The 25,023-nt window shown below is 52.3% G+C and overlaps 1 protein-coding gene across 1 annotated transcript in view; it reads right to left on the reverse strand.

Annotated features, from left to right (window-relative positions):
* Positions 1-24,575, reverse strand: part of PNPLA7 (patatin like phospholipase domain containing 7) — a 97,867-nt gene extending 73,292 nt beyond the window's left edge. The window contains 8 exon segments of the mRNA XM_054499979.2: positions 15,521-15,601; positions 17,523-17,682; positions 18,312-18,452; positions 18,604-18,695; positions 21,662-21,741; positions 22,140-22,227; positions 22,407-22,481; positions 24,445-24,575. Coding sequence (XP_054355954.1) covers positions 15,521-15,601; positions 17,523-17,682; positions 18,312-18,452; positions 18,604-18,695; positions 21,662-21,741; positions 22,140-22,227; positions 22,407-22,481; positions 24,445-24,474 — 747 coding nt within the window. The 5' untranslated portion in view covers positions 24,475-24,575.
* Between the last annotated feature and the right edge of the window lie 448 nt (positions 24,576-25,023).

A 25,023-nucleotide genomic window follows, 5' to 3' on the forward strand; every position in this document is an offset into this window, starting at 1 on the left:
ATGCCCCGTGTTTCGCATTCTCACCAGCGGCCAACGAGTTTCCGTGGATGCCCCGTGTTTCGCATTCTCACCAGCGGCGAACGAGTTTCCGTGGATGCCCCGTGTTTCGCATTCTCACCAGCGGCGAACGAGTTTCCGTGGATGCCCTGTGTTTCGCATTCTCACCAGCGGTGAACGAGTTTCCGTGGATGCCCCGTGTTTCGCATTCTCACCAGCGGTGAACGAGTTTCCGTGGATGCCCCGTGTTTCACATTCTCATCAGTGGTGAATGAGTTTCCGTGGATGCCCCGTGGAATGAGTTTCCGTGGATGCCTGTCTTCACCAGCACTTGGTGCCGCCGTGTTGCGTAATAAAGAATTTAGCTGGTCTTGTCTTCAGTTCCCAGGAGAAAGCCCTCAAGCTCTTAGAAGCTCCTGGAAGTGTCTTTTTATTCACGGTGCGATTCACTTGGGTTTACGCTAGCAGCTGACTCCTGGTGGCAAGGCCCAACCAGAAGTTTCAGGAGGGAGCTGGCCATGCGGGGAAGACCAAGCATGTGACTAGAGCCAGGGGTGTCAGCCCGACCTCCCACCTGCGGGGAGGGGAGGAAGCTAGAGATCGAGTTGGATCACATGGCCAAAGTTCAGGCAAACGTCCCTGGGTGGCAACACACATCAGTGTGCCAGGAGGTATAGGGTGCAGCCCTACTGGGCCTGTGGGTTTTTCTCTTCATGTGCGGAGACGAGAGATCGTAGAAATAAAGACACAAGACAAAGAGATGGAAGAAAAGACAGCTGGGCCCAGGGGACCACTACCACCAAGGCATGGAGACCGGTAGTGGCCCCAAATGCCTGGCTGTGCTGTTATTTATTGGATACAAGGCAAGGGGGCAGGTAAGGAGTGTGAGTCGTCTCCAGTGATAGGTAAGGTCACGCGAGTCACGTGTCCACTGGACAGGGGGCCCTTCCCTATTTGGTAGCCGAGGCGGAGAGAGAAAGGGGACAGCTTACGTCATTATTTCTTATATGCATTTCTTGGAGAGATCAATGGCTTTAATACTTTCACTAATTCTGCTACTGCTATCTAGAAGGCGGAGCCCGGTGTACAGGGCGGAACATGAAAGTGGACCAAGAGTGTGACCGCTGAAGCACAGCATCACAGGGAGACGGTTAGGCCTCCGGATGGCTGCGGGCGGGCTTGACTGATGTCAGGCCCTCCACAAGAGGTGGTGGAGCAGAGTCTTCTCTAACTCCCCTGGGGAAAGGGAGACTCCCTTCCCGGGTCTGCTAAGTAACAGGTGTCTTCCCAGGCACTGGCGTTACCGCTAGACCAAGGAGCCCTCTAGTGGCCGTGTCTGGGCATAACTGAGGGCTCACACTTGTCTTCTGGTCACTTCTCACCGTGTCCCTTCAGCGCCTATCTCTGGCCTGGTTTTTCCCAGGTTATAATTGTAGAACAGAGATTATTATAATATTGGAATAAAGAGTAATGCTACAAACTAATGATTAATAATACTCATGTATCATCATATCTATATTCTAGTTCCAGTATAACTATTCTTATTCTATATATTTTCTTTATTACACTGGAACAGCTCGTGCCCTCGGTCTCTTGTCTCAGCACCTCGGTGGCTTGCTGCCCACAAGGAGGATGGCATAGCTTAAGGACATGGGAGCCTCATGGCTGGACCATGCTCTGAAGAGACCCTCACTCTGTGGGTCTCTTCTTTTGACTGTTTTGACTGATCCTGATTTTCATCCTTTTTTTTTTTTTTTAAGACGGAGTCTTACTTTGGAGTGCAATGGCGCGATCTCAGCTCACTACAAGCTCCGCTCCTGGGTTCACGCCATTCTCCTGCCTCAGCCTTCCAAGTAGCTGGGACTACAGGCGCCCGCCACCATGCCAGGTTAATGTTTTGTATTTTTAGTAGAGACAGGGTTTCACCATGTTAGCCAGGATGGTCTCAGTCTCCTGATCTCATGATCCACCTGCCTCATCCTCCCAAAGTGCTGGGATTACAGGCATGAGCCACCGTGCCCGGCCGATTTTCATCCTTTGTAGTTACAAATGTGAGTTGTTCTAGAATATTGAATCTGAGGGGGTCACGGGAATCCCTGAACTTGTAACCAGTTGGTCAGAAGTGTGAGTGGCCTGGGAACTCCCAAGTTCGCAGTTTTGGATGCTATTATAATTGCTGTTACTTTTAAATTTCAATTCCCAATTCTTCATTGCTAATATAGAGAAATACAGTTTATTTTTGTATGCTGATAAACTCATTCGTAAGTTCTAGTAGTTGTCTTATAGAGTCCATAGGATTTTCAATCTAGATAATCATGTTTGTGAATCGAGACTGTTTTATTTTTTCTTTTCCCATCTGCATGCTTTTTATTTCTTTCTCTTCCCCTACTGCTCTGAGGAGGACCTCCAATATGATGCTGAACAGGAGTGGTAAGAACACACACTTGGCCAGGCGTGGTGGCTCACGCCTGTAATCCCAGCACTTTGGGAGGCCGAGGCAGGTAGATCACGAGGTCAGGAGTTCAAGACCAGCCTGGCCAAGATGGTGAAACCCCATCTCTACTTAAAATACAAAAATTAGCCAGGTGTTGTGGCGGGCGCCTGTAATCCCAGCTACTCGGGAGGCTGAGGCAGAACTGCTTGAACCCGGGTGGGGGGTGGAGGTTGCAGTGAGCCAAGACTGCACCACTGCACTCCAGCCTGGGTGACAGAGCAAGATTCCGACTCAAAAAAAACAAAACAAAACAAAACAAAAAACAACCCCCCCCCCCCCCCCCCCGCACACACACACACACACACTCTGGCTTGTTCGCAATCTTCAAGGGAAAATATTCAGTCTTTCACCATCAGGCATGATGTCTGCTTTCATTTTCTTAGTACAGATGTCCTTTATTCGATTTAGGAAGTTCTCTTCTCCTGGTTGCTGAGAATTTTTATCATGAACAGATGCTGAATTTTGTCAAATGCTTTTTCTGCATTTATTAAGATAATCAGATGGCTTTTCCTCTTTAGTCTGTCAAGATGGAACATTATATCAACTGATTTTCAACTGTTGAAACAGCTTTGCTCCTGGAATAAATCCCACTGATCATGATATATTATCCTTTTCCATACATTGCTCGACTCAAATCTCTACTATTTCATTGAGGATATGTATGTTTCTAATGATGAGTGACTGGTTTGAAATTTTCCTTTCTTGTAATGTCTTTGTCTGATTAGGTATTAGGGTATTGCTAGCCTCAAAAACTAAACTGGGAAATAGTCCCTCTTCTACTTTTCTGGAGAAGTTTGTGTAAAATTAGCATATTTTGTCCTTATTGTCCTAAATGTCGGGAAGTATCCCCCAGTGAAGTCATCTAGATCCGGAGTTCTCCAGGTGGGAAGGATTTTAGCTACAGAATCGATTTCTTTAGTAGATATACAGCCATTCAGATAATCTATACCTGAGGGAACTATGGTAGTTTGTGCCTTTCAAGGAATTTGTCAATTTAATCTGCGTGGCTGATTTTATGGGCATAAAGCTGTTCAAAATATTTCCTTATTAGTCCTTTTATGTCTATAGGATGTGTAGACATGTGCACTCTTTCATGTCTAATATTTGTAGTTTGTGTCTTCTCTTCTTTTCTACACTAGTCTGGCTGGAGGATTTTTCATTTTACTGACGTCTTCCAAGCGCCAGCTTTTGGTTTCATTGATTTTCTCTCTTGTTTTCCATTTCCAATCTCATTGATTCTTGCTCTTTATTAGTTTCTTCCATCTGCTTGCTTTGGGTTTCATTTGTTTTTCTGTTCCTAGCTTCTTAAGATAGAAGCTTGGGTCACTGATCTAAGACTTGTTTTATTTTCTGATATGAGCATTGCCCAGGCTGGAGTGCCATGGCACAGTCTTGGCTCACTGCAACCTCTGCCTCCTGGGTTCAAGTGATTTCCAGATAATTTTTGTATTTTTAGTAGAGATGGGGTTTCACCATGTTGGCCAGGCTGGTCTCGAACTCCTGACCTCAAGTGATGCACCCGCCTCGGCCTCCCAAAGTGCTGGGATTACAGGCATGAGCCACTGCGCCTGGCCATGTTGTCCCTTTTTATCCCTGGTAATACTCCTTCATCTCATCTGACATCGACTTTGTCTGATACTAATATAGCCACTCCAGTTTTCTTTTAATTGGGGCTTTCATGATATATCTTCTTCCAGCCTTTTTTTTTTTTTTTTTTTTTTTGAGATGGAGTCTTGCTCTGTTGCCCAGGCTGGAGTGCAGTGGCATGATCTCGGCTCACTGCAAACTCCGCCTCCCGGGTTCACGCCATTCTCCTGCCTCAGCCTCCCCAGCAGCTGGGACTACAGGAGCCTGCCACCACGCTCGGCTAATTTTTTGTATTTTTAGTAGAGAGGGGTTTCACCGCGTTAGCCAGGATGGTCTCGATCTCCTGACCTCGTGATCCGCCCACCTCGGCCTCCCAAAGTGCTGGGATTACAGGCGTGAGCCACCGTGCCCAGCCTTTTTTATTTTTTGAGAAAGTGTCTTGCTACTCTATCACCTGAGCTATAGTACAGCAGCACACTCAGAGCTTCCTTCAGCCTCAGCTTCCCAGGCTCAAGCAATCCTCCCACTTTAGCCTCCTCAGTAGCTGGGAGCACAGGTGTGTACCACCACACTAACCTAATTTTAAATTTTTTGTAGAGACAGGGTTGCTATGTTGCCCAGACTGGTCTCGAACTCCTGTGCTCAAGCAGTCCTCCCACCTGAGCCTCCCACAGTGCTGGGATTACAGGTGTGAGTCACTTCGCCCAGGCCAACCTTCTGTTTCCCATCTAAGTATTGATATTTCAAGTGGCTTTTTCCTGCAGACACCATAGAGGTGGGTCTTGGACTTTCCATCCAATCTGACTGTCTTGTTGTTGTATTTAGACCATTTGTATCCACTGTGATCATTTATAATGGCTGGGTTTAGAATATAATTTTCGGGAGAATGTTGCGTTCTTTGTTTTAGCAGGCGATTAAGCTGGTTGGGTTCAGACCACAAGTCTGTATCTGTGGATGGTGGATTCCAGTTTCTCTGTTTTCAAAGTCTTGGTTCTGATGCTTTGCTCTACCCTGAACATGCACCACTCAGGAGTCAGTCTGAGATTCGAGCTGAAGTTTGAATCTTTGTTTTGTTTTTTTGAGACGGAGTTTCACTCTGCCACCCAGGCTGGAGTGTAGTGGCACGATCTCGGCTCACTGCAACCTCCGCCTCCTGGGTTGAAGTAATTCTCCTGCTTCAGCCACCTGAGTAGCTGGGATTACAGGCACACACCACCACACTTGGCTAAATTTTTGTATTTTTAGTAGAGACGGGGTTTCACCATGTTGACCAGGCTGGTGTGGAACTCCTGACCTCATGTGATCTGCCCGCCTCAGCCTCCCAACGTGTTGGGATTACAGGTGTGAGCCACTGCGCCCAGCCTGAAGTTTGAATTTTTTTTTTTCCTGAGATAGAGTCTTGCTCTGTTGCCCAGGCTGTAGTGCAGTGGCATGATCTCGGCTCACTGCAACTTCTGCCTCCCGGGTTCAAGCGATTCTCCTGCCTCAGCCTCCTGAGCAGATGAGACTAGAGGCGCGTGCTACCACACCCAGCTAACTTTTTTGTATTTTTAGTGGAGACAGGGTTTAACCATGTTGGCCAGGACGATCTTGATCTCTTGACCTTGTGATCTGCCCACCTCGGCCTCCCAAAGTGTTAGGATTACAGGCGTGAGCCACTGCGCCTGGCCTTTAAGTATGAATCTTAATGCAGTTTCAAAGTCTTTGTTATGCTGCTCTGGGTCTGTCCTGAGCCTTGTATAGGTTCACAGACAAAATCCGTGCATCTGCTTCCCTGGCTCCCTCCTCCCTGAGATCCACACACTCTCTGGCCCTTGGGGGCCCTTCTTCTGGTGCTTTTGGAGGACTCCCATCAGGGTTTTTGCTCCATAACTGGGCTACCATAAAGGCAAGGCCGTGAGTAACAGAAGAAAACGAAAAAGCAGGAAGCAGAACCCTCATGGGTGGCGGCTCCGCGTTGACTCCCAACCACAATCTACTGGCTTTATTTTCAGATCCTCCAAGAATTGTTTTCTACATTTTGTCGAGAGTTTTTCACTGTAATCAGCAGGACAGGCTGTTGTGGCACTACCTTGCCTGGTGTAGACCAGGCTCACAGCTGCTGCTGTTCAGAATTCCAATGTGCCTTCCTGCACGAGGCCACATAAACAAGAACTCAAACCAGGAACTTAGAGGGTGCCCAATCTCCTGGGGCTGGGCTCCAAAGCACAACTGGCTGACACTTAGGCCTGCTACAGGCCCCGCACATCGAGCACACCAGATACTCAGCTCTCGGCACATGCTAATCGATCTCTGAGACTCAGCAATTTTTCTTCCACTTGGAATTTTGTTCCGTTCCTTTCAAAACCTTTATGTAGAGCAAGTTCCTCCCTAAGAGAGCTACACCACACCACAAGAAACACAAGCACAGAATGGTTGAGAGGAGTCATCTGCCAGCCCCAACAGCCGGGGTCCAGCGACTGAAATCATGGCCTGCTCCAGACTCAAGGGAGAGACACCCCCACCAACCGCATCAGCTGGGCAAGTCTCATCACCACTCTGGAATCAGGGAGAAAACCACGTGCGTGTGTTTGGGGGCGGGTGGGGAAAAGGAATAACAACTTAGCAGCTGTTGCTAAAAATGGCTTTTGTGTGTTTTATTTCAAATCCACTTGTTTACTTCAAAAAACCGTACCTTCGTAACCTCACTCCAAATCAGGAAGCTGTGAAAACCACAGGGAGAGGCTGGATGCTGAGAAGCCCAGGTGGACACACAGCTCCCCTGGCAAGCAGGGGTCCCCGAGGGCTCCCCACACTTGCACGTCTTCAGATCTCGGCAGTGCTGTATGTAGCAGCCAGCAATCACACCCAACCCAGCTGTCACTCAGCCACGGAGAAATCAACGGTGGTGTCAAAGACTGAACTAGAACGACACCCACTCACGCCGATGAATCTCACGTTCATAATGTTGCTCAAATTAGGAAAGGTGAGGAATCCTGGTGTGATGCCATTTATGAGATTTAGAGTCAAGCAAAATTATACTACATATTGTATAAGTACCAAAGAAAATTCAGAAAAGTAGCTATCTCTGAAGAAAAGAGAGGGTGAAATGAAAGCACACGTGGGTAATGTGAACAGAGCCGGCAGTGTGCAGCTAACCTGTGTTCTAGCTAACCAGGGTTAAAACTATATAACCTGGGTTCGAGTTAAGATGCCTGTTTGCTGTGTCATGCCTACTTGTTTTAGAGACAGGGTCCTGCTATGTTGTCTGGGCTGGCCTAGAACTACGAGGCTCAGCAATCTCTTTTCCTCTCCCGAACGGCCAGGACTATAGGTGCCAACCGCCATTCCTGGCAACATCACGCTTTTTTGCGTATCTGCGGTATTTTGTAACAACTTTATAAAAATTAAAATAATAAAGCCTATCTCCCATTAAAAATGGTGGGTTGGGCCAGGCACGGTGGTTCACACCTATAATCCCAGCACTTTGGGAGGCCCAGGAGGGCAGATCGCTTGAGGTCAGGAGTTCAAGACCAGCCTGGCCAACATGGTGAAACCTTGTTTCTACTAAAAATACAAATATTACACGGGCGTGCTGGTGCACATCTATAGTCCCAGCTACTCGGGAGGCTGAAGCACAAGACTCACTTGAACCCAGGAAATGGAGGTTGCAGTGAGCCAAGATCACGCCACTGCACTCCAGCCTGGGTGACAGAGTAAGACTCTTCTCCAAAAAAGAAAGGTAAGTGAAGGTAAATGCTTATCTTTGTCCCCTTGTGGAATATACATGCTTATCTCCGCTCTCTTAAAAAGATACAAACCTCCAAGGATAAAGACAAAAGCTAAGAGTAGATAAAAAATGTCACTGAAATTTTAGCGGCTGATGAAAGCAAGTGACAGAGTCATGGCTGGTGGAGCCCTCTAAGGAAAGCTGACACTTGGTTTTAGAGGTGCAGAACCCGGACAGAGAGGACTGGTCCTCACTGCAGAGCCAGAACGAGGCTAACATGCAGGTAAGACAGGAAGAGGGCTAGGCCAACCCCAAGTCACTTTCCTGACCCCAACAGGCTGGAAATGGCTTTTCCCCGTGGCCAGTGGACCACCAGGAACTCTTGGAGAAGGTGAAGCAAGCAGGTAAGAGCCCAAGGACATCAGGTGTGGCTACGAACATTGTCCATTCCAGGCGGGAGGACTCCCAGGCTCCTCTGCAACAGTGTCCACTCCAGATGGGAGCACTCCCAGACTCCTGAGTGTCCACTCCAGATGGGAGCACCCCCAGACTCCTCTCCAACAGTGTCCACTCCAGATGGGTGCACTCCCAGACTCCTCAGTGAGTGTCCACTCCAGATGGGAACACTCCCAGACTCCTCCCCAACAGTGTCCACTCCAGGTGGGAGGACTCCCAGAATCCTCCACAACAGCGTCCACTCCAGACAGGAGCACCCCCAGGCTCCTCCCCAACAGTGTCCACTCCAGGCGGGAGGACTCCCAGACTCCTCCCCAACAGTGTCCACTCCAGGTGGGAAGACTCCCAGACTCCTCCCCAACAGTGTCCACTCCAGGCGGGAGGACTCCCAGACTCCTCCCCAACGGTGTCCATTCCAGGCGGGAGGACTCCCAGAATCCTCTCCGACAGTGTCCACTCCAGACGGGAGCACCCCCAGACTCCTCCCCAACCGTGTCCACTCCAGACGGGAGCACTCCCAGACTCCTCCCCAACAGTGTCCACTCCAGGTGGGAGGACTCCCAGAATCCTCCACAACAGTGTCCACTCCAGACGGGAGCACCCCCAGACTCCTCCCCAACAGTGTCCACGCCAGACAGGAGCACTCCCAGACTCCTCAGTGAGTGTCCACTCCAGACAGGAGCACTCCCAGACTCCTCCCCAACAGTGTCCACTCCAGACGGGAGGACTCCCAGAATCCTCCACAACAGTGTTCACTCCAGATGGGAGCACCCCCAGACTCCTCAGTGAGTGTCCACTCCAGACAGGAGGACTCCCAGAATCCTCCACAACAGTGTCCACTCCAGGCGGGAGCATCCCCAGACTCCTCCCCAACAGTGTCCACTCCAGACGGGAGCACTCCCAGACTCCTGAGTGTCCACTCCAGACAGGAGGACTACCAGACTCCTCTCCAACAGTGTCCACTCCAGGCGGGAGCACTCCCAGGCTCCTCAGTGAGTGTCCGCTCCAGATGGGGGCACTCCCAGGCTCCTCCCCAACAGTGTCTACTCCAGGTGGGAGCACTCCCAGGCTCCTCCCCAACAGTGTCCACTCCAGACGGGAGCACTCCCAGACTCCTCAGTGAGTGTCCACTCCAGACAGGAGGACTCCCAGACTCCTCCCCAACAGTGTCCACTCCAGGCGGGAGCACTCCCAGGCTCCTCAGTGAGTGTCCACTCCAGATGGGTGCACTTCCAGGCTCCTCCCCAACAGTGTCCACTCCAGATGGGAGCACTCCCAGACTCAGACAGGAGCACTCCCAGACTAAAACAGGAGCACTCCCAGACTCCTCCCCAACAGTGTCCACTCCAGATGGGAGCACTCCCAGACTCAGACAGGAGCACTCCCAGACTAAAACAGGAGCACTCCCAGACTCCTCCCCAACAGTGTCCACTCCAGACGGGAGCACCCCCAGACTCCTCCCCCTCCTCAAACCCAGTGCCACCACAGCAGAACATAGGCAGATTCCTTTCTGAGAAGCTGCCCTAAAAAAAAGACCTACAGACCCTGACCTGTGGACTCCCAAACCATGAAGGAAAGAGCCAGTGCCCTGCTCAGTCCTCCTGCAGGGAGTGTCCCGTTAGCGAGCCCTGACCCCATGCACACGCGGCCTATATGCAGCTTTCAGGTGGATCATGCTCTTTTCGTTTTGTAATTAACCCATGTAACTCCCACCGAAATCAATATGTAGAACATTTCCAGTAATCTAGATTACCTTACGCCTCCCCGAGTCGATACCCAACTTAAACCCCTAACAGGCAACCACTAATGAGACCTTAACCCCAGCAGGCCAAACACCAGAACCAAGTCCCTCGAACCGCACGTTTTTTGTAAAGGAAGTTTTTTTTGGAACACTAGATGGCCACATTGAGTAGCTACAAGAGAGACCACATGGCCCATAAAGCTGAAATATTTACGCTCTGGCCTTTTACAGGGAAAGCTGGCTGGCCAGCCTCTGTCCTCAAGTGTCAGTACAGCCGGTAGCTGAGCCTCAGGTGAGTGAAATTACACAGTGTGTGCTTTTTGTTGCTGGCCTCTTGGGCTCCACATTATTTCTGTGAGATGCAGCTATGCTGGTTTGCACACCTGTGTTCAATAAGAACTTCATTCACACATAAAGTGACTGCTGGAGGCAGAAAAGCCCCTGATCGGAAACACAGAAGCCAAAATAAACAGAGAAGAGAAACTCAGGTCAGAAACAACTCAGGGAGCAAAAGAAAACCCATCTTACTTTATCCATGAAGTAAGAACAAGATAATTTTTAAAAATAAAAAAATAAGAACAAAGATACTTTTTTAAAAAGAACATTCAGGGCCAGGCGCAGTGGCTCACACCTGTAATCCCAGCACTTTGGGAGGCCGAGGCAGGTGGATCACAAGGTCAGGAGTTTGAGACCAGCCTGACCAACATGGTGAAACCCCGTCCCTATTAAAAATACAAAAATTAGCTGGGCATGGTGGCGGGCGCCTGTAATCCCAGCTACTCGGGAGGCTGAGGCAGGAGAATCGTTTGAACACGGGAGGCAGGAGTTGCAGTGAGCTGAGATCATGCCATTGCACTCCAGCCTGGGCGACAGGGCAAGACCCCGTCTCAAAAAAAAAAAAAAAAAATTAACAGAAAAAAAAACTCTTGAAATGAAAAATATGCCAGAAATTAAAAATTCAATGGAAGATTTGGAAAATAAAGTTGAAAAAATATTCTAGAAAGTATAACAAAAACGCTAGGCATGGTGGCTCATGCCTGTAATCCCACCACTTTGGGAGGCCGAGGCAGGCAGATCATGAGGTCAGGAGGTCGAGATCATCCTGGCTAACATGGTGAAACCCCATCTCTACTAAAACATACAAAAAATTAGCCGGGCGTGGCGGTGGGCGCCTGTAGTCCCAGCCACTCAGGAGGCTGAGGCAGGAGAATGGCGTGAACCCGGGAGGCGGAGCTTGCAGTGAGCTGAGATCGTGCCACTGCACTCCAGCCTGGGCGACAGACCAAGACTCCATCTCAAAAAAAAAAAAAAAAAAAAGAAAAAGTACAACAAAAAGATGAAGGTGGTGTAGAATAAAGACAATTCTAGATTTCTAAGGTTTCCAAACATACACCTCCCTGGCACCCTGTCTCAAGAAGTGAATGGAGGATTTGCTCCACCAAAACACGCCGGCTGAGAAAGCAGCAGCAAGAGCCCTGTGTAGGGGAAGGAAGGGTGGGTGGCCCTGGAATGGCAGCTGGACAGCAGGCCTGGGGAGGGTCTGACTGGGCAAGAGGATGGGGGCTCCCAGGAGGGGCTTTTCCCAGAGCAAAGAAGCATTCATGGAGCCGCTGGTTCAGGGCGTGAATCTGTAATGGGTGCATAGAAAAATCACCAAGCGGCCAAAAATAAGCCACTGGTTCAGGTCATGAATCTGTAACAGGTGCACAGAAAAATCACCAAGTAGCCAAAAATAACACAACTGTTAATTCCAAGAAAAAGAGAAAGTTGCAAGAAAGGAAATTTAACTATAGTACAATACACAGCTCAGCTGTGAATAGTATCCATGAAGTCGAAAGAACCGCCCATGAGCGGCGCAGATGGGAGCGTAGCATGAGGTATGGGGGCAATCTACGGAGCCACGCTTCATCTCCCACAACAGGAAGCATGGGGGCCATCCACCAAGCCACACTTCATCTCCCACGACAGGAAGTCAGTGTGTCTAGAACGGATAGGTTAGGAAACAGCAAGAAAAGCTGCTCAGAAGGAACCGAAGCGTTTTCAGTGTGAGGGGACAGACGGCCACTGTTGATAAAACTTTAAGTATGTTTTTAGAATCTGTCCATGTTATTTTGTTAAAATGACAAACACAAAAGTTTGATGAGGCAAAAACGATGTCACACCAGATGATCAACTGATCACAATACAGAATTACCTCTCTCAGACATCACCCCCATTTTTTTTTTTTTGAGACAGAGTTGGAGTGTCACTCTGTCACCAGGCTGGAGTGCAGTGGCGCAATCTCAGCTCACTGCAACCTCCAACTCCCTGGTTCAAGGGATTCTCCTGCCTCAGCCTCCCGAGTAGCTGGGATAACAGGCGCCCGCCACCACACCCAGCTAATTTTTGTATTTTAGTAGGGACAGGTTTCACCATGTTGGCCAGGATGGTCTCGATCTCCTGACCTCGTGATCCGCCCGCCTTGGCCTCCCAAAGTGCTGGGATTACAGGCGTGAGCCACTGTGCTCGGCCAATCACCCCCCATTTTTTACTCCCACTACACTCAGGGAAGACCCATTCCCACCCCTAAGGGAGAGGGGCTGTGACATCAATGCAGATGAGACGGATCGCAGCAGCTGAGAGGAACCCGGCCCGTCTCAGCGCACAGCTCCCCTCTCCTGGCACAGGCATCGCTGCGCTGTGGTAAGTGAGGCCCAATCTGAATATCACAACAAGATCAAGATCAGAAAGAACAAGAAATAACGGAGAAAGCCTCTACCCCAGTGAAGCTATTTTTTGCTTAAAGAGAAATGAATCGTCCAAGGTAGGTCGCATACAGATGCCCTGTGCTGAACAGGTTTACATCCACGTAGACCAAAGCTCCTCTAGTCCTTTCCCAGCTTTTCTCAGGCCCACAGGTGCCCCTTACACATCCAGGAGTCCCTGAGAAGCCCACCACAGCTCCAGAGACATACTAACCAGAGGCTCCAAAGAGGCGCACAGAAGTGGGTCTGGTGGCTGGGACCCCACTCTGCCCCAAGCCATGTTGGGGGCTCCCTCGAAGATGAGCACCGGCCTTCTAACGGCAGGTCAGCCTTGCTCAAAGGAGGTGGGTGTCTTCTCCCTCCCCAGGCCGGCGGCCTCCCTAGCACAGGCCACACGTCTCGTGAAGATACACAAGTCCCAGGGAGCACAACAAGATGCCGAGGTCCCATCCATGCCTCCACCCCAGGCCCCAAACAGCTCAAAGCCCACCTGTGCCCATCTGCCGGGGAGCAGAGTGAGCACCCTGGACACCCCAACGTCTGGCTGGAGCTTGTTATGTCCTTTCCGAGCAGAGGAACATAGGATGGGATCAGAGGACACCACCCAGGCTCCAGTGCGAGGTTTCATGCAAGGACCTAGCGCTTGGTTCTGCCTGAATGCATCCGAGCCAGGGTTCTGGTGAGCTCTAGAAAACTCTCCTAACAAAGGCTAGAGAAACTGAGGTAGAAGTTACCTTGATACACAGCTAACAATGAATGCAAAAGGTATAACTCAAAAGAGTAAGATTAAAATCAGACACCACTTTTAAGTTGATAGGCATTTAGCAAAATGCCTCTGGACACTAAGATTTGTTTCACTGCATGTAGGTTTTACTCAAAGAAAAAAAAAGAATAAACAAACATTAAATTCCAGTTAATGGTCCAAGCGTGGTGGCTCAGGCTTATAATCCCAGCATTTTGGGAGGCTGAGGTGGGTGGCTCACTTGAGGTCAGGGGTTCGAGACCAGCCTGGCCAACGTGGTGAAACCGCGTCTCTACTAAAAATACAAAAATTAGCCAGGTGTGATGGCACATTCCTGTAATCCCAGGTACTTAGGAGGCTGAGGCAGGAGAATCACTTGAACCTGGGAGATGGTGGCTGCAGTGAGCCAAGATTGTGCCACTGCACTCCAGCCTGGGCAACACAGCAAGACCCTGTCTCAAAAAAAACAACAAAATTCAGGCTGGATGCAGTGGCTCACACCTGTAATTCCAGCACTTTGGGAGGCCAAGGCAGGCAGATTACGAGGTCAGGAGTTAGAGATCAGCCTTACCAAGGCTGTTCTCTACTAAAAATACAAAAATTAGCTGGGCATGGTGGTGCATGCCTGTAATCCCAGCCACTCGGGAGGCTGAGGCAAGACAATTGCTTGAACCTGGGAGGTGGAGGTTGCAGTGAGCCAAGATTGTGCCATTGTACTCCAGCCTGGGCAACAGAGCGAGACTCCATCTCAAAAACAAAAAAACCAAAAAACAAAAAACCAAAAAAACTTCTAGTTAATGGCTTGGCATGATGTCTCATGCCTGTAATCCCAGCATTTTGGGAGGCTGAGGTAGGCAGATCATTTGATCCCAGGAGTTCAAGATCAGCCTGCCCAACATGGCAAAACCTCATCTCTATCTCTACAAAAAAATACAAAATTAGCCAGATGTGGTGGCGCACGCCTGCAGTCTCAGCTACTTGGGAAGCTGACGTGAGAGAACTGCTTGAGCCCGGGAGGCGGAGGTTGCAATGAGCAAAGATCATGCCACTGCCTGGGTGACAGAGCGAGACCCAGCCTAAAAAAAAATAATTCTAGTTAATGTTGGGCCCATGGGGTGATTTTACTATTTTTGCACATTTTTGAACTGTCTCATAATAAAAAGTTAAAAATCATGAGACAACATGATACATGATTTTTTGTTTGGTTTTGTTTTTTGAGACGGAGATTCGCTCTCGCTGCCCAGGCTGGAGTGCAGTGGCAGGATCTTGGCTCACTGCAACTTCTACCTCCCGGGTTCATGCGATTCTCCTGCCTCAGCCTCCCAAGTAGCTGGGATTACTGGCGCCCGCCCCTACACCCAGTTAATTTTTGTATTTTTAGTAGAGACGGGGTTTCACCACGTTGGCCAGGCTGGTCTCGATGTCTTGACCTCGTGATCCACTCACCTCGGCCTCCCAAAGTGCTGGGATTACAGGTGTAAGCCACCTCGCCCGGCCCGGCAGCAACTTTCAAAATTACAAGTCTGCATCCCCTGGGACCCTGCAAGTCCACCCTAAGGATTTATCCTGCAGATCAGGCTCCGGTATCAGAAACGATGGACACAGGAGACCACTCACTGCAACGACGAAATGACGAAAAGCAAAAGACTGGGGGCCACAGAAAGACGGCACCAGCAGGGAAGAGCCCAGCAGGACCTGCAGGAAACGGGGGTGGCCGGTCCCTCGGGAGGGCCTCGGCCTGAGGAGAGGAGAAAACACCTTCCCTCTACAATGCTTTGTGCCTTTCGAATGCTGAATCACATGCATTTATCACCCAGTTCAACAACAGTCATTTAAGAGACAACCAAAACCGTTAGCCACATGCCCAGCTATTCTTCAACACACTGTGGTCAGAATGAAGCTCCCTCCTTCCTGGACCAAACCCTGCTCCCCTCACGTCACTGTGGAGAACTGGCCTTTAACCACTGCCAGCTGTCCAGACAAGACACAAAAACCAGGCCTCCAGGGCCAACCCAGGGGCACCCGGAGGGCCAGGAAGCGGGGGACTCACGGTGATGATGTCCAGGATGCTGAGCAGGCTGTGGACGTTGTCTCCCGCCAGAACCTCTTTCACCACCACCTTGGTGCCGTCCTGCGCTTGGAGAGCAGAGTGGGTGCCGTCAGGTCTGGGCCTGCGACCGCGGGGCCTGGCAGAGGCTCAGCTCAGCCCAGGGCAGTGGGGCCATGGGCCTGCACCTCTGAGGCGCCATGACAGCAGCAGGCACCTTGGATGGAGGGCAGAGGACGAGATGGACCTGCTGGCATCAGGGGTACAACACACAGGAAGCAGCACCAAGGAAAACAGATGGAGGAGACCCCACCTCTCCATCCCACGACTCGTCTTCAGTGTAGGGACTGAGGCAAAAGCTCGCAGAGCCTGTTTGTTTGCTGAACTAACTATAAGGACTCCGAGGACCGATTCAGTTATTACCAGCCTAAATTTCAGAACTTTGATATAATTTTCCATTAGGTAAAAAAAGAAAAGAAACCACGCTATTTTGGTGATTTAACAACGTAAGTGCTTCATCTCAGCTTGACCCAGGAAAATTCTTTATGAAGTTGCCCAAATCTGGCCCCAGTCCCCTCCATGAGCCCCTCCCATCTAGTCCAAAGGCCAGAGGGACACGGGTTCTGGTCCTTCAGGAGGCCCTGCACAAGCGGCAACGAAAGCCGCTGCTTCACCAGCTGGGCGGCCTCATCCTCAGGAGCTACTGGCTCCAGCTTCCCCCAAGCCCCTTTCCCTTCTAATAACCCATCAAGTCCAGCCACAGACAAAGCGACAAACCTGAGAACCAAATAATTTGCCCAGCAGCGCTTTTGGTCTAGAAACCCCGACAGGCAGTGCCGGAGCTGGCGTGGGGTCGCGGCCCACTCCCAGGACCACAGCTGGCAGGAGCCCTGCAGGTCAGGGTGATGATCACACAAAGCCCGGGGTTTGCTGAGTGTGTGCTTTAAATGAGAACAAGCAATGGGAAGTCTGGGTCGCAAACTGCCCGGACAGACAAAGCCACACCACCCTCTAGGAGAGCAACACGGCGCCGAAGAGGCCACGGCAGGGTCTGGCCCAGCATCCACCCCCGAGCAGCGATTCAAAGGGTACAATTTAACAGAGGCAGGAAGCAAGGATGGCGCTCCCACGTGGATTCACACCCGAAATTTTTTTTTTTTTTTTTTGAGACAGGGTCTCGCTCTGTCGCCCAGGCTGGAGTGCAGTGGCGTGAACACAGCTCACTACAGCCGCGACCTCCCAGACTCAAGCGATCCTCCCACCTCAGCCCCCAAGTGGCTGGGACCACAGGTGCTACCACCATGCCTGGATAATTATTTTTTATTTTTTGTAGAGACGGGGTCTCACTATGTCGTCCAAGCTGGTCTCTAACCCATGGGCTCAGGCGATCTTCCCACCTTGGCCTTAATTACTTTCTTACAATTAATTTAATTTTGTTAGAAACCTGAAAATAGAGCAAGGGCTCAATGGACCATGGCAAATCAACACAGTGACTTACTACTAAACCATCAAAGGGAGTATTCTGAGGACTTGGAAGAAACATTTAAAACAGCTGCCCGGCCCAGTGCCTCATGCCTGTAATTCCAGTGCTCTGAGAGGACAAGATGGGAGAATCGCCTGAGCACAGCAATTGCTGACGAGCCCGGACAACAAAGTGAGACTCCATCTCTACAAAAAAATTTTATAAGTGAGCTGGGCATGCTGACATACACCTGTAATCCTAGCTCCTCGAGAGGCTGAGGCAGGAGGATCGCTTGAGCCCAGGAAGTCCAGGCCTCAGTGAGCTGAGATCACACCATTGCACTCCAGCCTGGGTGAAAGAGTGAGACCCTGTTTCAAAAAACTAAATAAAATGAAATAAAAAATAAAAATGGTGAGTTTTCCCCCAAAGAAATTAAAATCAAAATTTTGCCTAGCTTTTCAATGAGAAACGTTTTAGAGTCCGAGAAGACAGACATGGTAAAAGCGCAGCCACCTGACCCCGCCCCGCCGCCCTGCGACTCACAGCGTCCTGGATGCAGACCTCCAGCCGCCTGTCCTGCACCACACAGATGCTGGGGTCAGGCTCCCTGGGCCGGAAGACGTGCTCCCCTTCCTGCAGCTGCACAAAGACAATGTGTTTGCAAAGCTCCAGGAACAGCGGCTTCTCAAAGTGGCCCAGGACCCTGCAAGAGCCAGAGGGCACTGTGGGACGCCCTTCCAGGGGAGGTGGACGGCCTCTCCAAGAGTCTCGAGAGCACACGGCCACCGACCCCACTGGCGCCAGGCTTTGTGCTGTGGGTCCACACGGCTGACCAACAAACCATGCGTCATCACTGCCAAACACAACCGTCAGCTTCTGAAATTCCCATGAGCCTGTTTTCCATCAGCTCAGGGAACTTCTTGACCCGTGAACCTGAGCTACACACACAAGGGAGGAAGGCAAAGGTAGCCTCCAGGATGGTGAGCTGGGCCAGGGAGCGGAAGGGGTACAGTCCAGGGGCCAGTCAGCAAGACGGGAGCACAGAGCAGAACCTAGGCTCCAGGCTTTGGATCCACCACACCCTTCTTGCTCTTGCTATGGGTTCACCGCTGAAGATGAAACACCGGGAAATCGTTCAACAGAACAAGAAAGACCTGGTGAAGGAGCCAGCAGACCATGAGGCCCCGCCACGGGGCACAGACACCAGCAGCCCCACGACACGCTTTGCCAACCATCCCCCAACACAAGACGGCCAAGCTGGAGCCAGGCCCCAGCGAGAAGCCCAGGGGGATGGGAGCTGCCGCAGCCCTCGGGGCTCATCCCCGCTCTTACCGAACGTTTTTCAGCATGTACAGAACTTCCGATGGCAGGTGAGAATTCTTCACGTCAAACTCCGTGAGGTCGGCCTCCAGCAGGGAGGGCGGGGGCTCCTTGGGCTGCAGGGCCGGGTATTCCTTCTTGAAACGCAGAATCCTACGAGGCAGAGACACACTAGCCTTGAGCAGACCAGGCGGGTTCAAAACCCACAGCGTCAGTGGCCGACACGCCAGGCAGCTCAGGGTCGGGGAGGCCAGCACCATGGGGGGCACCCCGGGCAGGATGTGGTCTGAAGGACACTCAGTACCTCTTGGCCAAAGACAGCACCTTGGTCCTCTTCCTGGCCCGCTGCCGGGGCAGGGCAGTGTTCTCCACAAGGGTGTTGGGGAGCGTGGTCACCTGCAGAGCCAAGGGAGAAACCAGGCACTGACTCTGCAAGCCACAAGGTCCAAGCTCTTCGCCACGGAGATCAGTCCTCAGGACCTGCCTGTGGGCCTCCCGCAGTCCCAGCTTCAGCTCCTGGGGTCTGGCTATGCCATTTTCCCACCATGCCTGGCCTGTGAGGGAATGTTGGCAGTGATACAGCCCCACACATCCTTGGGATCGTCCTCACTGTCCCCAAACAGCCAACCCTCCAGAGCCCCAGGGCTTCATGCCTGCTGGCCCCGCTGCCCCGAAGGCTGACACCCGCTCCATCTTTGGCTCTCATACTGGTCAACACAACCCTTGGCTACAACCCTTTAAAAATCCGCCACTGTCCCCACCGACCTTCCCCCCCGTCACTTCCCCTTTGACCTGGGGCCACTGCCGACTCTGTCCCATATCTGGAACAGTCTTCTTCCCTTTTCTCAGGCAGTGCCTGCTCGACTGTCCAGAACAGCAGCGCCCTGGGTCATACCCTGCATGCTAGCGGGGTCACCTCACTCAGGCACCACTGCCTGCTGCCCCTCGGTCCCGAGCTGTCAGCCTCATGGCTTTCCTCCCAGGCCCTCCACTTCCCTGTCCTCTGTGGGGCCACCGGATGATGGCCGACACTCAACAGACCGCCTCCACTCTGCTCCAGACCACCCCGCGCCCTGTCCCAGCCACCTAAGCCGGTCCCAGACCCAGCCTACAGCAGCCCTAACTCATCTGCCTTTTCACAGCACTTAACGCTGATGAGAACAGATGAGTCACGGACAGACACCCACATCCCTCCCCTCGAGTTTCTCAATTTTCTTTTTGTTTTTTGTTTGTTCATTTGTTTTTGAGACGGAGTTTTGCTCTTGTTGCCCAGGCTGCAGTGCAATGGCATGATCTCGACTCACTACAACCTCCGCCTCCTGGGTCCTGGCTCAAACAATTCTCCTGCCTCAGCCTCCCGAGTAGTTGGGATTACAGGCGCCCGCCACAATGGCCAGCTAATTTTTGTATTTTTAGTAGAGACAGGGTTTCGCCATGTTGGCCAGGCTGGTCTCGAACTCCTGACCTCATGATCCGCCCACCTCAGCCTCCCAAAGTGCTGAGATTACAGGCGTGAGCCATCGCGCCCGGCCGAGTTTTTCAATTTTCTATGAAGAACACGAATTAGTTGTACAACCAGAAAAAGGTAACAAAGATTGCTTTAAAGGGATCAGTCTGTGCGGTTTCTGTGAAGCTTCTGGATGGTCTGTTGAGCACTTCCTGGGCCCTTCAGGAGTGCAGGGAGGCGGCCAGGGGAGGCCTCCGACAGCCCAATTGGCCAAAGACCAGGAAGAGTTAAACCAAGGCTGCTTATTCCCCGGATCGGGGCTTGTTAAACTCGGATCCCTGAGCCCTGGCCCAGGGATCTATGTCTAGGTTCCGGAACCACCCAGACATTCAAAGTGAGCCACGCAGCTTTCAGCTTAGAGCACACATGCCGGTAACCAGGGAACTCAGCCCCTCAAATTCCAGGGGATGGACTCTGTCCTCAGCCCAGCATCCCAAAGCCTGGCAGAGACCTCCAAGCTTGGCACCAGAGTCAGGAATCTCTGGCCGAGCGTGAGGCCCTCTGCACCCGCTGGGCCCCAGCGATGTTCCTAGAAAGCAGCTTTCCGTTCTCATTTATTGTTAAAATAAACATCCACTCTGGGGGCCGACAGGGCCCTTGTGAGCGGCAAGCGACCGAGGGCACGAGCTATTCCAGTATAATAAAATATATGAAATAAGAATAGTTATACTACATATAGATATTAGATATGATTATATATGAATATCATTAATCATTAGCTTGTAGCAATTACTCTTTATTCCAATATTATAATAATCCTCGCTCTACAATTATAACCTAGGAAAAACCAGGCTATACAGAGATAGGAGCTGAAGGGACATAGTGAGAAGTGACCAGAAGACAAGAGTGCGAGCCTTCTGTTATGCCCGGATAGGGCCACCAGAGGGATCCTTGGTCTAGCGGTGACGCCAGCGTCTGGGAAGACGCCCGTTACCAAGCGGACCGTGGTCTAGCGGTAGCATCAGTGCCAAGGAAAAACACCCACTACTTAGCAGACCCGGAAAGGGAGTCTCCCTTTCCCCGGGGGACATCAGTCAGACCCGCCCGCAGTTATCCGGAGGCCTAACCGTCTCCCTGTGATGCTGTGCTTCAGTGGTCACGCTCCTAGTCCACCTTCGTGTTCCATCCTGTACACCTGGCTCTGCCTTCTAGATAGCAGTAGCAAATTAGTGAAAGTACTAAAAGTCTCTGATATGCAGAAATAATGGCATAAACTGTCTCTCTCTCTCTCTCTCCTCTCTCTCTCTGTCTCAGCTGCCAGGCAGGGAAGGGCCCCTGTCCAGTGGACACATGACCTCACCTATCACTGGAGGTGGCTCACACTCCTTATCCTGCCCCTTTGTCTTGTATCCAATAAATATCAGCACAGACTGGCATTCAGAGCCACTACCGGTCTCCGCGTCTTGGTGGCAGTGGTCCCCAGGGCCCAGCTGTCTTTTCTTTTATCTTTTCGTCTTGTGTCTTTATTTCTACACTCTCTCGTCTCCGCACCCGGGGAGAAACCCACCGACCCTGTGGGGCTGGTCCCTACAGGACTTCCCTCCCCTCCGGCCACTGTCCACCACAGACATTCCTGGAGCTGCCCCTCCAGGCCAGGGGGAGTAGAGGCCTGAGAGGGTGAGGGGTTATTCTTGGGTAAAACGCATTGGATTCAGCTGGAGGAAGCAGACACCATTCGGCACAATTTATAATTTCCCCCAAACCCTGAGCCTGGTGGCAGAGCTGGGAAGCTGGGGAGAGGACAGCACACACCAAGCACTGCCCAGCCTGGGGGAGCCCGCAGCAGGAGGGGTCCCTCCCACAGGGGCCTGCTCGAGGAAGCCGTGTGCAGCCTGGGGCCCCGAGCACCAGCTACCTTCCTCATGATCTTCCGGCCATAAAACATCACTTTGTCTCTCTTCCGGAACCGGTACTGAGGAGTGGGCTGTGCTTGCCCTGCAGGGAGTGAAGGGATGGCCTGAGGTAGAGCCGTGGCACAGGCCTGGTCCTGGACAGGCAGGCGCGGCACAGTCAGTCACACTCTCGTCCCTGCCAGTAACTGGCCATACTCAGATAGCATGAGGGAAGAGGGCCTGAGTGACAGGCTCGTCTCCAACAAAGGGGGCTCTCCCCTCTTCCCACTGAAGCCTTGCTCAGGAGAGGAGAACAGAAAGGGCTCTGAACAGACTTGGCTTCCTGGAACTGACGTGCTCAGCCTGAGCCCAGAAGGGCCATCGGATTCTAGCCAAAGCCACCACAGGCTTGAGGGCCCCTCCCAGGGGCTCAAAACACATCCCAAGACACCCATGCTTTCCCCCAACCCCCAGGGCCAGAGTCAGAACCAAGATACTCACGAAATCGGCTAAGCCTTCTGAACATGAAAAGGATGAGGACACCAACCAAGGCCAGGGCCAGGAGAGCTCCAACTGCAATCCCCGTCAGCTGGCCAAGAGTGGAGACACAGCACCCATCAGCAAGGCCACGAACCTAACCCTAGCCCTAAGCCTGCCCCCACCCCAACCACAGGCTGGGCAGGAATGAGCCAGGGGATGGGGACAGGGAGAGGTGAAAAAGGCCACGGCCCATCCAGGTCTGGCCCCAGGGAAGCGTGAGGTGATTACCATGGTGGACGGTGAACCTTCCTCTGTGAACCACAGCCCCCAAGAGTGCAGGGCGGTGCCCAGGCAGAAGTCAGCCTGCAGCAGAGAGCATGGGGTCAGGTGGGCACGGACAGGCTTCCCAGCCCGAACTTGCTCAGAGCAGCAGGAGGAGAGCTGGGAGTTAGGGGAGAAGTCAGCAGCCCCAGAGACTTCCGGGAAGAAGTGATCTCGCCCCGGGTGCCGGGGTCCTCTGAGCCTCCTGCTAGGAAGCACTCATAGAGCAACCTGGCTCCCTTGGTCACTGGAACACGGCGGGGCAGGGCCAGCGGCTGCCCCGGGCATCACTAACACACCCACATGCTGGTGATGCGATCCTTGGGATGCAGGTCTCAGGGAGCAGGCCTGGCCACAGGGGAGGCCAAGGCCCCCCTCTCAGTGTCCCCTCAGCCCCAGCAGGAGCAGTGCTCGAAACCCCTATGAGCCATGTGGCTTCTGAGAACAATGAACACCAGTTCACACGCCAAACAAGGAGGCAGCGGCCAGCCGAGAAGGCTCTGTGTTCAGCCTGCAAGTTTCTACACAAGAGCCAAAGCCTAAAACGGCACCCACCCCTGCCTCACTGCAGAGAGCGGGACTCCCATCCGCGCCAGAAACTCCAGGGAAGGGCCAGGCACGGTGGCTCAAGCCTGCAATTCCAGCACTTTGGGAGGCTGAGGCGGGCGGATCACGAGGTCAGGAGATCGAGACCATCCTGGCCAACATGGTGAAACCCCATCTCTACTAAAAATTCAAAAATTAGCCGGGCGTGGTGGTGGGTGCCTGTAGTCCCAGCTACTTGGGAGGCTGAGGCAGGAGAATGGCGTGAACCCAGGAGGCAGAGCTTGCAGTGAGCCGAGATCGCGCCACTGCAACTCCAGCCTGGGTGACAGAGCAAGACTCCGTCTCAAAAAAAAGAAAATCCAGGGAAGTCGGAAGAGCACTCAGAAACGCATTTAAAGACACAATTCTGCACCAAGACAGAATGAGGATGTGCCCAGAAAGCTGAGCCCTTCGAACTTGGTTCAGAAGCAAATACAAGCCCTGGGAGCTTCTGCTTCAGGACAGGGGAACCCCTATGCTCACTCTCAACCAGGTGGGGAGCACAGAAGCACCTACGACCATGTCCTTCACTTAAGGAAGCGAAGTGAGTCCCTCTGAGCCCAGCAACTGCTTCTGGGACCGATTATCCAAGGAAGGCCTATCACGCGACGGCCGGTGACCCGGTCACACGCTCTCCTGCGGTGGAGCGGCTCAGCCTTTTCTAGCTTTTCACTGTTGCTTTAATGGGTCCAGTTTTCTGGTTTAGGAAATAAGGCCTTTGCCATGTGGCTACAGATGTTTGACTAAGAAAAAGATTCTAGGGCTGGGCACAGTGGCTCACGCCTGTAATCCCAGCACTTTGGGAGGCCGAGGCGGGCAGATCATGAGATCAAGAGTTCAAGACCAGCCTGGCCAACATGGTGAAACCCCGTCTCTACTAAGAATACAAAAATTAGCCAGGCGTGGTGCCTGTAGTCCCAGCTACCCGGGAGGCTGAGGCAGGAGAATCGCTTGAACCCAGGAGGCGGAGGTTGCTGTGAGCCAAGATCACACCATTGCATTCCAGCCTGGGCGACAGAGCGAGACTCCGTCTTGGGGAAAAAAAAAAAAAGAAAGAAAAAGGTTCTCAGCAAAACCATCAGGCAAAATCCCAAAGGAACTGGAAGTAGCAATTGTGACTTTAGGGGAAGAAAACACAAGGCCTCAGGCAATGCCCAGGGGCCACTGCTGGCTGTCCCCGCTGTGAACAATGCCCATGGGCCACCGCTGGCTGTCCGCTGTGACAGGCGCGTCTAACAAGCGCTGGCAGCTGTGACAGGCAGCAGAGAGGGGCCAGAACCACCACTCCCACAGTCCTCAGGTGCCAAGAAGCCACAGGGCCAAAGAGCGCGGCAGAGCAGACGCCAAGAGGACCCTTCTCTGAGTCCAGAAATGCCCCCCAACTGGGAAATCCAGGGATCTGGTCCCCTGAGTTACATACCTCTGGGCCGTCATCTTTCTCTTCCTCCATGGCTAGAAACAGAAAAAACAGTCAGGGGTGAAAAGCAGACAGCCTGAGGCAAACAAGGGCACACCTCTACCCGCTCACGCTCACACCGGGACACTTTTCTCGGGGTTCCTTTTCAAGTCAAATTACGTTTCACTGAAAAGAAAATCCTGCTGAAAAAGTCTGTTCTCCAGGAAAAGAAGATGTCTTTTGAGAAGCGTCTGTCGTCTGCTAGAAGCCACTTCCTTCCCTCTGTAAACAGCCCTCACGTGGCTGTCCCGGAACCCAGAACAGCAGCCAGATGGGGCGGATCCAAGCAGGTCAAGAGGAGCCAGGCCCGGCGCGGTGGGGGTGGGGACAGCCCTGCCTTCTGGAGAAGCACGGCTGGAGGGGAGGTGACGCTGGCGGGGCGTGGATCCGGGGTGTGGGGATGCAGCTGGGGAGGGAGTGGATCCGGCGTGTGGGGGTACCGCTGGGGAGTGGGTGCAGCCGGGGAGGGGGTGGATCCGGGGTGTGGGGGTGCCGCTGGGGAGGGGGTGCAGCTGGGGAGGGGATGGATCTGGGGTGTGGGGG

This window comes from Pongo pygmaeus, chromosome 13 (assembly GCF_028885625.2).
Source record: "Pongo pygmaeus isolate AG05252 chromosome 13, NHGRI_mPonPyg2-v2.0_pri, whole genome shotgun sequence".
In the NCBI taxonomy this organism is placed as follows: Eukaryota; Metazoa; Chordata; class Mammalia; order Primates; family Hominidae; genus Pongo; species Pongo pygmaeus.